This window comes from Dermacentor silvarum, chromosome 1, assembly GCF_013339745.2.
Source record: "Dermacentor silvarum isolate Dsil-2018 chromosome 1, BIME_Dsil_1.4, whole genome shotgun sequence".
Taxonomy (NCBI): Eukaryota; Metazoa; Arthropoda; class Arachnida; order Ixodida; family Ixodidae; genus Dermacentor; species Dermacentor silvarum.
Window position 1 is genome coordinate 273295746 of NC_051154.1, and position 12824 is coordinate 273308569.

The 12824-nt window shown below is 45.2% G+C and overlaps 1 protein-coding gene across 1 annotated transcript in view; it reads left to right on the top strand.

Annotated features, from left to right (window-relative positions):
- The window catches only part of LOC119440538 (acetylcholinesterase), a 42691-nt gene extending 33650 nt beyond the window's left edge, over nt 1-9041 (top strand). Inside the window, exon 9 of the mRNA XM_049661058.1 lies at nt 8831-9041. Within this exon, the coding sequence (XP_049517015.1) occupies nt 8831-9041 (211 nt within the window). The remainder of the gene's footprint in view (nt 1-8830) is intronic.
- The last annotated feature ends 3783 nt before the right edge of the window (nt 9042-12824 follow it).

The window sequence follows — 12824 nt, forward strand, 5'->3', positions numbered from 1 at the left end:
TTATGCGGCAACAGACTGGTAAGGGAAAAAGTTAAGGCAGTTTGCGTCCAACATGCGCTAATCACCGATAAGAATATGCTAACAAAAACAGGAAGGCAGGAAGAAAAGAAGTGATAGAAGGAAGGAAGTGAAAGCAGGAAGGTAAGTAGACCTGGAAGGAAGGCTATGGCGACCAAATTGCAGCGGCTCTTCCCAGACGTACGTCAGCGCCGCCGTTGTAAGCTTATAATTTGTCTTGCGGGAGCCACAGCTGCCACGCTTGGCTTTACTGTAACTAGCAGTACTAACGAAGTTAGAATAACTTGGACTATCCATGTGTAACTATATATTCTCATCAGTCTAGAAATGCTAAAAAAGTTGCAGTTTCGCCCGAACGGCGCCGCATTAATAGCGATAGCATAGCATTACACAAATACACGATGTAAGGTTCGCAGTGTTATAGGCCGTACAAATTGAAGAATACATTTGTTTTACTAATTAAATTAACAAGCACAGTGCCACACGCGAACAGGCAAACATGAACAGATTTCACTCGATGACCGTGAACACTTGCTGTCACAGTGCTGGCATGATGAAGATCGCCGACAGCGGGAAGTAAACGCGTAGTGCTGCCTCTCGGTTCAACGCGTCTCCGAAACATGAGATCACGCGACCGCCAACACTAGGCCCGCGGGAACCTAACGCACATGAAGCCACCAGCAATGTCGGCTCGCCCTTGCCTCTGCACTCGCCGCAGGTTGCCTCCAAGTCATTCAGACTATATAGTCATTAAGAGCAAAGGAAATAGACGCTGTTTTCTCCAACCGTCATGGGAGCATAACACAGCGCGTGGGCCTCGTATGCCCTCAGCGCAGGCGCGCAGACAGTGCAGTCGCGGCCGGGCTAGAATAGAAGAGGGACGCATGCTCACGCAGGCTACGTAACTAGCTGCTTTTAATGCGTAAGCATTCTAGACCTACTTCCCTAGGAAATATGTCCGTCCGTGTGTAACGTGTGACACGATGCGCTCCATAGGTATACATGGGGTCTTATGGGGGTATATTTGAGAATGCCAAATGACTACGTACAACTACTGAGGTTTATATATATATATAGTGGCTATAAGTGAGTGACTAGAAGGAATGCTTACGCACAATCTGACAAGTCCCACTAGGAAGTTCTCAGTAATTTTTTGATTTACATATTTGTTATTAACCGCGCCGTCAGCTTTTACCGCCACATGCAGCTACTCCTAGCTGACCTCCAACGTTTGTGGGGATGCGCGACTCTCACACGTCTCCTGTGGTCCGGCTTCACCGCGTGGCTAAGTGCTGGCGGTAGTCGTAGTGGTTGCGGCGCGTTGCGAGAGATGGCGCGAGTGTCGCGATGCTAATGCCACCGAACGGTGGGGTGACTTGGGAGAAAAAGGTCGAAGGCGCTCTCTATTTGGCTTGAGATCGGCGACCAACACGCACGAACGCTTCGCGCGTGCGCCGGCCCGCTTCGCGCTACCGTCGGGCGAGGCTAAGAGCAGGACACCGGTATGGACGAACACGGATCGTTCGAGCGTGCCACCGTTCGCGTGACTGTACACGTGAACGACTAGGCGATGGTGTCATAGCATGGGGCGAACATATTCGCTCGCTGTCGGGTCGCGGTGAGTCGGACTTCCTTGATTTGTCGCGCGCCCGTGTGAATGTTCAATTGGTTGTAATTCGGCTAGTGTGCATTAGTTTATGAAAGGTGCAATAAATGCCCTTTTGATTGTTTGCACTACTGTGTTGTCGTTCCTTTGTCCCAAGAGCACATGTGAGACCCCACACGTTGGACCGAGGAAATGCGGCGTGAGATACAAAAATTACGGAGCCCTGTCTAAAATAAACTGCGCGAAGAAGTCGTTCTCTATTCAACTGAGCTATACGCAACGTAACTTTTATTTCGAAATTATTGATAATTACGCTTCAAAGCAAATTCTGGGATCCGACGCAAGTTGTGCTGCTGGCTGTTCTTTGACATTTGATGCCGACCCCGACGTAGTATTCCAGCCTTCACCGACGGCTTTCACCGCCACATGAAAGCTTTTTGAACTCCCATCAATAGCTTAACTAAAATAATTATGAATTGGTTTTACACAACATAAACTGTCTCCACTTATCCTCACATTCATATAGGTAAGAAATCGATGATCAGTGCGCCTTGCCACATTTTATTATGATAGCAATTATACGGACACTCCAGGCGAGTTTTTGCCGTCACTGCCACCGTGATAGTACGTTCATATAAAGTCCAAGTGCGATAAGAATGAGCGGCGCGCGTGCCGTAAGCTGTGTGTGTGAGAGAACTGTGGGAGAGTGAGCCGAGAGGGATAGTGACTTGATGCACGCTGTCTCCCCACGCGCCCAATTGTAGGAAGTAACGTGATCAAGCGCGCTCTAGTACAGGAGAGCGCACGTCTTCTCCTCTAGCCCGGCCGTGGCTGCGCATGGCTGTTCGCGCGGCTGAATGCCGACGCGGCCCACGCGCCGTATCTTGGAGGCGACTACTATGTGGCTGGCGACTACAGGCGAACCACGATTGGTGGTGGTTTTATGCACACTGTCTTCCCAATCTGGTAGTGTTGGAGGTAGCGCAATCTACGTTTAGGAGACCCGGTGAAGCGAGCGGCTGCACGAAGCGTTCACTAACCGCAGCCGGCCGTCTTCACCACGCCAGCGTTGGGACAGCAAATTCTCGCAGTCATAGAGTGAGATCTGTTCATGTTCTCAAAGACGATAGGACAGCGCCTCGTCCTGTTGTCTTTCTTGTGTCCGTTGTTTTGCGCTAAACAAAGTAATCATGGATTTGCACCAACTAGCCTGCCAACGCATTGTGCTGTTCATGTTTGTCTGTGCGCGCGTGACACCATGCTTGTTTATTTTTATTTAGTAAACAAATATTTACTGCGATATATACGGCCATTAAAATTGAGAACTTCGTACAATTGTCTAATACTTAGCTATCGCAATCATTCCTTTGTCTTCAGATACTGCTACCTTTTCAGGAGAAATAGTACACCAAACTAACAAAACTATGGGTGCCTTCCTGAAAGATGACGCGTAAATAATTCTCATGAATTGTAAATACAGCTTACCGAAACGACTCCACAAAAATTCCAGTTAAATTAACTTAGAAAGCACACTATAGAGGAATCTTAAGTTAAGCCCTCGTAGCAAATCGCGCTTCTGCAGTCGCAAGACGGCTACTTTTGCAGGTAGAGGAGTCTTGTTAAGCCAGGAAAGACCGAAAATAAAATAAGGGTAGTGACGTCATTTTAATGCTCCCAATGCAACGCTCCTTGACGTGGGGGATTTTGGTGACATTTATACTGAGGTGTGGTGAATGGTTTATTGCTAAGGAATGATTGCGGGCTGTATTCTAAACGAGTCTTTTTATGGGTATTTTGAGATACAGCTTAACCGTACTGACCAACATTTACAGTACAAAATCTCCCTGTACTACCACAAGCTAAGAGCTCGGTATCTCTGAGTTTTTCTTGGTTGGCCAAAATACGGGGGCATCAACATCAGCAACCATTTCAAATGCCCGGGATCATTCAATACAAACCCGGATGCGCTGATGCACTGATTGTGCACATTAGGCACTTTGCCCTAGCCCATTCCCACCATCTTGCATTTCTACCTTCAAAAAGGCCGCAGGCGTCATTTTCTGCTGCGCTATCTGATTATTGCACCAGCATTCCATCAGGCCTCACTCCTTGAACTAAACCATCGATTGCTCCTTGGTGTCTGGTTCGACCCGGAGTGCACCTCACCATAATCAGAAAAAAAATGTGAGCAGTCATTTCCTCCCCTTAAACAGCTATATCTGTTCCTTTTGCACGAGCGTACCATGAACATATTTATACTGATGACTCAGAAACTCACCAGGATTCATCCAGAGCCGTGGTTTTCACCAGCGAGAGCCACCACCATCAATTTTAAAACGTGCCACTCGAGGACGTCGACGACTGCAGATCTTGCCGCTCTTAGTGCTGCGCTTTGTCTCGTCAGACGACAACGATCTCGAAAAAGGCCAACATTCAGTGACTTGATGGCAACATTACAGTCATTGCTATAAGCCTTGTGGCGCGGATTCCACGAACAACTAGTGTTCGAGATTACAGAGATCATCCATACCCTGGTCGAGAATGGGCACCACGTCCCATTTCAATTCAGTATAATTCAATTCACTTTATTTCAACACCACAGGTGTTGAAGACCATGCCAAAATGCCACTAACGCTTGACGACGTGATCTGCGGCCACGCTTTATAGGCAGCAACAAACAGCAGACGATAAAGTGTCTAACGTATAGAAGTTAACTGGACATTAAGGAAAATAATACAAAGAACGCAAGAAAACATGCATAACGATTCGTTTTCATAGCTAAAGCTATCCAAGTATTATATGCGTGCAGAATTTATTTTTTATCTCAACTAACATCTATTTATAAAAAATAGCAATATAGGCAGCCGGGTCAGGCCTCGACTTGATACGCCCCTCTAGCATTAAGCTTGTGTCTAACGAAATCTCACCTGCGGTAGCACATACATCAAACAGATTATTTACAGATAGCATCTTTCCTATAATCGCCTGAAAACAGGTAAAGTAATCCCAGTATTTAAAAAAGGTGACCGTAAGTGCATGAGTAATTATCGTCCTATCTGCATTTTGTCTTTCTTTAGTAAGGTGATCGAAAAACTAATACACAATTAAATACTTATCCAAATTTAATCTTTTATATCTCCTGATCAAATTGGTTTTCGTGAGAATTTTTCAACTGAACTAGCACTTATTACTTTTAGTGAGAGGGTTAAATTAGCCATCAATCAAGGCCTCTTAGTCGGTGCTCTCTTTATTCATTTCGCTAAGGCGTTTGATACAATTAACCATTGTATTCTTTTAAGTAAACTTGAATCTTATGGCATTTCTTGGCCGCCTTTACAATTAATTCGCAACTACCTAATAGACCGACCATATATAGTCGAAGTTAATTGTGTCTTCTTCTCATCAAAAATTGTAAATACAGGCGTCCCTCAGGGATCAATACTTGGGCCACTTTTATTTCTCATATTCATTAATGACTTGCCAGAAATATTAACACATGCGCACTGCCTTCTTTATGCTGATGACAACACTATTTTCGCATCTGATCAAAATTTATTCGTATTGCAGGATAAACTTAACGCTGACCTAGCGAATGTTCATTCATGGTGTGTAAAAAACAAGCTATCCATTAACCCATCTAAAACAACACTTATGGCATTCCATTGTTTAAAAACTTTGCACATTGACTCTATTGTAGTGTCTCTAAATAATAATGTATTTGCAAGATCCGCGTCTACTAAATTTCTTGGTGTAGTTCTAGATGAAAACCTAAAGTTGCAGTACCATATTCAATCACTTATTCAAAAAATCTGCTTTAGTATTCACATCATCATAAAAACGCGCCCTTTTTTTCAGCGAACCATTTTCACGTCTTTACATTACGCGTACATACACAGTCATTTCTCATACTGCCTGTCATCTTGGGGTAATACATATGCCACACATCTTCATCAGCTAGAAGTTTTGCAAAAGCAGGCAATACGATTAATTGCATTCCAATCGCATACATCTTCCTCCGCTCCCATATTCCGTTCCCTAAATGTTTTACCTTTACGCATGTTATTCAATCATAAGCGGTCACTACTTATGTTTGGTCTTATAAATACCGAGCTCAATATTCTAGGTTTTACTCGCTCTAGCCTCATCAATTCTAGCAACACAAGATTTTCAGCACAACTCAATCTTCTTCCTCCAAAAGCAAGAACTAATTATGGGAAAGTTACCGTCACGTTTTCAGGCATTTCTGTTTAGAATTAAATACCATCTCATGTGAAGTCATCTACATTATTATCATTCAAGCGTAGAACGAAGGAGCATTTGATGAACACTTTATCTGACACAAAGTATAATTTAATGAACATAGAATTTATTACATTTTGTTCTGCTTTACCATTATGCAATGTACTGCTCAAATTACCGAGTCACTCAATTTTGCCTATAATTGATACTTCTCGTTGTTAGATTTACGTGTCATTTATCCTCGTTTAAATTTCTGCGAATTATCTTTAAGATTTATTCAATTCTTTTTCTTTCTTTTTAACTGTATGATTATACTTGTGATATTTTTAAAAGATTTTTTTTTCTCTTTTACCTTTCATTCCCGATGGTGATGTAGAAATTGTATAATATATGACTTGATTCACTGTTTGCCACGATCCTACTAACCCCCTTTTCATGTCTTGTTAGGAGGTCCCCCCGACAGTTGTTACTTCGGGACCTCCGAATGTGTACTTATACCCATCTTGTATTTGATTTCGTACGTCGTCAAAAATAAATATTGATTGATTGATATTAGAATATACATTATTAGTCGATACAATGCAAACAATAATCATTACAGTAATATATACAGAGATAGATGATGCACGTGATACTAAGAGCAAATGTTGAATTTCATCACAGCAAGTACACAAGGTTTGCAAGATATTTCGTTGTTGCAGGAATAGAACGTCAAGCCCCCATTACAAAGTAGCTCCCTGTGTAGGGCGCATCGCTCGCAATCTGGGTGGAGCTGATAACAGCTGTGCTATTGCTATCGGCTAGCGAAAACAAGCCACGTTTGACATTTTTCTCTTGCCTTCACAAGCTGCAGCGTAATGGTGTAATCGTCAGGTTTGACGTGTCGAGATCCACATTCCTGAATGCGAATGCGAAATTAGCTGACTGAGTGTGAAATTCGATAATGAGTATCTCGAAACAGAAGTGCTCCAGGAGAATAAAACAAAATAAAGTTGTATTCAAATACGATTGCCTTAGCGTTTCGAATATAAACATATACATCATCGTCATTTTAGAAAAATGTTTCTAAAAGTTCTGTAAATTGTGAGTTTTATTACTCTAATTGTTCTTAAATACTGCGTCCGCCAATGCACATAAATTTGCGTCTGTGGAAGCAGACTAGCAAGCATAGCGTTTTTATTAAATTAGCGTTAATTTCACTTTGAAGACCCCGTATCTTCCAAGTCGCTAGGGCGTCGTAGGTAACGAGCACGACGATGACGCTGCTCGGTCAGTTCATGGAAGACAGCAAAGAGGATCATATATATCGTTGTCAAGGTCAAATGCTACTAGAAAATTTCGGGTGTTTGCACGCGGCATCACGTTGTCCGCGTCGAACACCCCAAGTTTTCAAAATATCCGACCTCTCCACCTGGGCTCTTCCCTTCGCCTTCGCATCCCACGTGGATTCTTGTCTACTTGAGGCCACCCTGCTTTATCGACTACGGCTAAAAGTGGCCTTTACGAAGTACTTTATTTTTCGCATCGGAAGTACCCATATAGCTAAGTGTGATGACTGTGGTCGCGAGAAGACACTTCAGCGCGTTTTATGTGACTGCCGACTGCTCGCGAGTTCGCTAGCTCGCTTTGATCCCATACCATGATCAAAACAAACAATTTGGAATTATGACCTCATAAGCCATCGCAGCAGAGAGCGATGAAGGTACTGTTACAGTTTTTGAGGACAACAAACACGGGACTTTAGCCTCAATTGGCGTTGATTGTACTGTGCGTGATCTATGCTGTGATACAGATGTCATTCTTTGCTGTCTGTCCCTACTTTCTTGTTATCATTCTGCCTCCCGTACTCCCCTTTCTCCGGTGTAGGATATCAAACCGCATTTTGCGTTCCGGTTAACCTTCCTGCCTTTTCCCCTTCTTTCGTGTATCTCTCTCTCTCTTCAAGTATAATGATAACAGACGTATTTCATTCGCTGAGGGGGCCTTCACGGAAGCGTGACAGACGTTGACAGTTGAGAGGAGAAACAATTTTATCACAGCTCCTACTGCTTACCGTGACAGTTATCAAAACTGCTCGGCGAGTTCTGAAAATGTGTAATTCCAGTGCAAAGAAAGGAAGAAAGTATTGGAACATGTTACAGCGCTGTTCCACGTCCCCTCTGTACCATTTGTTGTTCTAATCATTTAAACTGGAAGTATCGCTACTGCTCCCGAGAGCTTTAGGCGTTCGCGGCGCGTGATACCTAATTTACTCATCTATATTCCTGCAGACCGCTGTCCTATGGAAAGGACTATTGCAGGAGGGGACATACACAATACAAATAGAGTGAGAAAACATAAGAAACAAAATACGAAAAAAAGTGCACTCACTCACATCGGGCATCCACAAAGAATTTGCGTAAAAGTTATAACATACAATCCGTCCCCGGTGCATGCGGAGCGCTCATAACCTATAGCTTGCAAAAAAAAAAAAAAAACGAAAAAAAAATTAGCATGTGGTTGGTTCGGTAGCAGGGAAGGCAAGCGGCAACACTGTGCGAGAACCGTCTCTTCGAACCGTGCTTTTGTAGACCATATGCTATCGCGTCGCCTTTTGTCGTGCACCTTTTCGACATAAGGCCAATGTGCGCCTCGTGCAGAAGGCTTTTCACGATCGCACTTTGCACCCAGAAACAGGCCGCGGCCTGTCCACGTGAGTTTACAAGTTTTCGTTTCTAAACAGTCCCCAGGATAGTGCTCATTTACCGAGCACGTTCTGGTTCAATGGCTGTGGTGTTTTATACAGCTGAGAAGGAGGCGGTGAGTTCAACTGCCAGCATGCAGAAACACTCATTTATGAAACTTTAGATGCACATTTAAGAACGCAAGGTTGGCAGAATTCATACTCATGCATGCACTAGGCCGTCTCTAGTAGCCCATATGGTGTTGCTTTGGAAGGAAACCAATCAATCACGTTCTGCCGTGCAGGACTCTACCGGCGCTGAACGACGGCTCTGCGTGGCCACCATACAGTGAGGAGAGCCCAGCAGTCGTCGAGATTGGAAGCTCGGGCCTGCGGCTCTTAGCCGAGGGATACCGCGACTCCTTGTGTCGTCGCCTTCGAACCCACTTGCTGAAGAACCCCGACAACATATTCAGCTCTGCAGGATGCCAGCGCCGAAAAAAAGTGCTTCGCTAACACTAGTGGCTTCCGGCTTTGTTTAGACTCGGCTCGTTCGCAAGGGTTTCCTCAAGTCTTAGCGAATGACGTCACTCCATGATTAGGAAAATAACAGCGCTAGATAGACAAGGACACAGGCAAAGGAGAACACGACACTGGCGCTGTCTATCCTTGTCTATCTAGCAATATAGATAACGCAAGATAACCAAGCGCTGGCTAGACAGCCAGCGCTAGACAAGTGTCCTTGTCTATCTAGCGCTGTTATTTTCCTAAACATTAATTGCCACCAACTCGCCCAAGTTTCTCTTCTAGTACAGGTCACTCCATGAGCAACAAACGTCGCTGACTCTCACACATCGCTCTTTATATGAACGCATTCATGTTCGAGCCCCGAAGTGGTGGTTACGGTAAAATTGAAGTTCGCTAAGCTTCCTATACAGATTAGGTCATGCACTAGGCTCGATGTATGCTTTTACGGTTCAGTTTTGGTATCCATAAATCCACTCACGCAAGTGAGGGCACCCGTGCGGGGCATTCGGTTTGTTCTCCTGTTTATTTGCACTCTTATGCTGCTACGCACGCCGTAAAGTGACTGAAAGGAAGGTGACGCTGAACTTTGTTGTAAAAAAAAATTCTGGGGCTTTACGTGCCAAAACCATGATATGATTATGAGGCATGCCATAATGGGGGTTCGCCATAACTGAGGTTTTTTGACGTGCACGCAATGCAAGGTACACGATCGTTTTTGTTTTTCGCCCTCATGGAAAAGCGGCCAGCACGGCCGGGATTCGATCCCGCAACCTCGGACCTAGTAGCGCAACGCTAAAGCCACTATGATTACCTTGTCGTCAGAGCCGCGCTCCTATTGGGGTTGTGGTCTATGGCTTACTTTTGGGCCCATGAATTTTCACGACAGATATTCGCGTAATTTGTGGGCAACTAAATCTAAATACCCTTCTTCTTTTCTGACAATACAAAAGATCGCCCAACCTTCAATGATGGTCGGCACGTTGAGTACTATGCGTCATATATATAGATACTGGGAAAACTAAATATCAGAAAATTCACACTTTGTATGGCTCAATGGCAACTGTTTGCCCAGGTCTCTCGCGACCGGATGCTCCTTATTGACGCATCGAAGCTGTATAATTTTTACGTAGATCATTTCCTCAGTCAAAGACACTTAGGACTTAGTCAGACAGTCGACTGTATGACGGGGGTAGTTTCAGTCCGACGATGGACTCCAGGGGCTACTTTGTTCTTATATGTTTGCTGTCAAAAGGGATGGTTTTTCTTCGTCGGCGCCGTGCGTCTTGGCCTCTGTATTTGTTGAGGTACCGTACGTTTATATTTTGTGCAATTTCATGAGGGCATTGCGGTTGGAAAATAATTTGGCATTATTTCTGAATAACTCTTCAATTTTAAATCTTTTAAATACTTTTTAAAATTATATTCTAACTAACTTAAAATAAATATTTTAAATATTTTAAAAATAAATCTTAAATTCCCTACTGTTTATTTTTTGTGCTTTTGCTTTCCAAATATGTATGGAAATAAATTTTGTGGTGTTATATCATCGTGTAGCGTTGTGTCTCCTGAACGTACACAAAACTCTTGTCTGAGAAATCTTAACGTTCTAAATTCAAAAAATTTTCGTGACACTAAAGATATAACCTTAATTTATATCAACCTGCGCCGGTATTTTCAGGAGATTCACCAGCCAAATGTCAGTGTCATTTCGTATAATACTTCGCCTGCGGGCATGCACTGTCGAGTACTTTCATGGACCTGATGTTCGATATGGAGCGACCAACGTATGGAGTCAAACACAGTGGCCTTCCTCGTGTGGAGAGGCGTTCAAGGAAAGCTGATGCTTGATCATCTTTGGTGCTTCACCTTGGAAACAGCATAGTGACAAGCTCAAACTATCAAGCGCCACTTGCATAATCGTCCCCCCATGGTCACTGGTCTTCGAAAATACGCACCCGCAATAGCTGCTCCCACGATGTGTTTAGTGCCAATGTAAATGGAATTTCGCCAATCAGCATTCGATACGGCGCCACGCTCTTGCTCGTGGCGATTCGGGGGCACCCGACCACCCCATATATAGTGTGCTTGATATGCCACGCGTCTCCGGCAATGCAGTGCGGCGCGACCCTGCAGGGTTCAGAGTGGGCCGCGTACTCGCGCGGCGCGTCCATCAATTATGCACACCATCGCTAGGACGGTCCGGCTCCTCGCATCGATCACGGTCCAGCTATAGAAGAGAAAGCGCTCCCGGTACACGGGGGTGGCCGGCAGCCACGTTTATTCCTTCTTTCTTGTTTTTTTTTATGCGTTATCCGGCTTGGGCGGCCGTGTTTGGACTGGTGTGTAACAGGAGCAAGATCCCCGGCGGGTCTAATATGTGCGGTCGCAATCGACGGGTAACGACGACGGTTGAGCACACGAGCGCATCCGGGGCACCGTATACACGCTCCGTGTCGTCGTCGTCCGGTTTCCTTGCAATGCGCGAGGAGCGCAGTGTCCTATCCGAAGCCACCGAGGGACAGGCTCTTCCTTCCTACGCGACGCGAAGTAGTTCCCGATTCTACATAGCATTATACCTACAGGCTAGTATACAGGCAACTGAAATGACGCCTACGCTTTGAAGGGTTCCTCCAGCGGCGGTAGCCAGTACGAGGACTATACCGTCAGCTAGGTCTAGGCTGATTCGTCTCGATCGAATTGCACAGAGCAGCAGATATTTTCTGGTTCTATATGGCCCGCAGCATAAAGGAAGTGGTACAACACAAATCCATAGACAGCTGCGGCAGCTTCTAATGCATACAGCCCTCGCCTGCATGCGACACGCAGGCACAATAACAAGCCTTGGCTTGCGCTGTACGGAAATGAACCGAGCTGAGAGCATGCGACATAGGAGCCCGAGACAGTAGCAAAGAACGACAACCAGCAAACACTTAGTTATTCATCCTAGATCTCATTGAGCAGTGAAGAAGCGTGCGCGTGGGCAAGACAAATGGTGAGGCCATACGTGCAATGGATTCGGTGGCTCGCCGTTCTTTCCCCCACTCTTACTGTTGCGTTCATTTCTTCATCGGGCTGGGGGCGGGCATTCGTTAGGGATAGTGTGACAGCTTGCTTCGCCTGGCTTATCGCGGCAAGAAGGAGAAACTTGCATCGATCGGTCGTCCATTAGTTCGCGGCGATCGTTGATTGCAAATGGTGCCCAAGTAAACACTGTCCATGCCAAGGAGGTTTGCACAGTCCTTCGTGAGATTCCAGCGGGTCGCACAGCGCTTTCGTTTGGGAAGCTTCTGGCCAGTTAAGCTCTTAAGCATAGATATAAGCGTGAGTTTTGCGTTTGCTGGGATCCTGTGGATGGGCGCGCGCATCGTGAAACAGATATGCTGATCAAATAATATGAACCCTCGGGCGCTTTTTGTGTCAATGGTACTGGGGGAAAACCATGATTCTCGACACAATAATGACGAATTACTTTATTTAAACGTAAAACTAGCTGAGCACACGTGTTTGGCCTACGTGGCGTTTCGTTAGCGACTCTCCTTGGCTCTCTCCATTCCTCCCGCCGCCTTTGCTCCTTCCCAAGTCGGTGGTATCCGCCTCTCGCTTCTAGTGGCAGGCGTTTGTGCTGGCCCGGCTCGCTGCTTCTTCAAACCTGATCGGACCTAACCACGCCCCGAAGGGAACAGCGTTATTGGGATGCGCCTAAGTAAAAAAGAATTATTGACCGTCCATGGAGGCCGTTTGCTGTATGCGGGCTCTTTCCGGATAAAAACT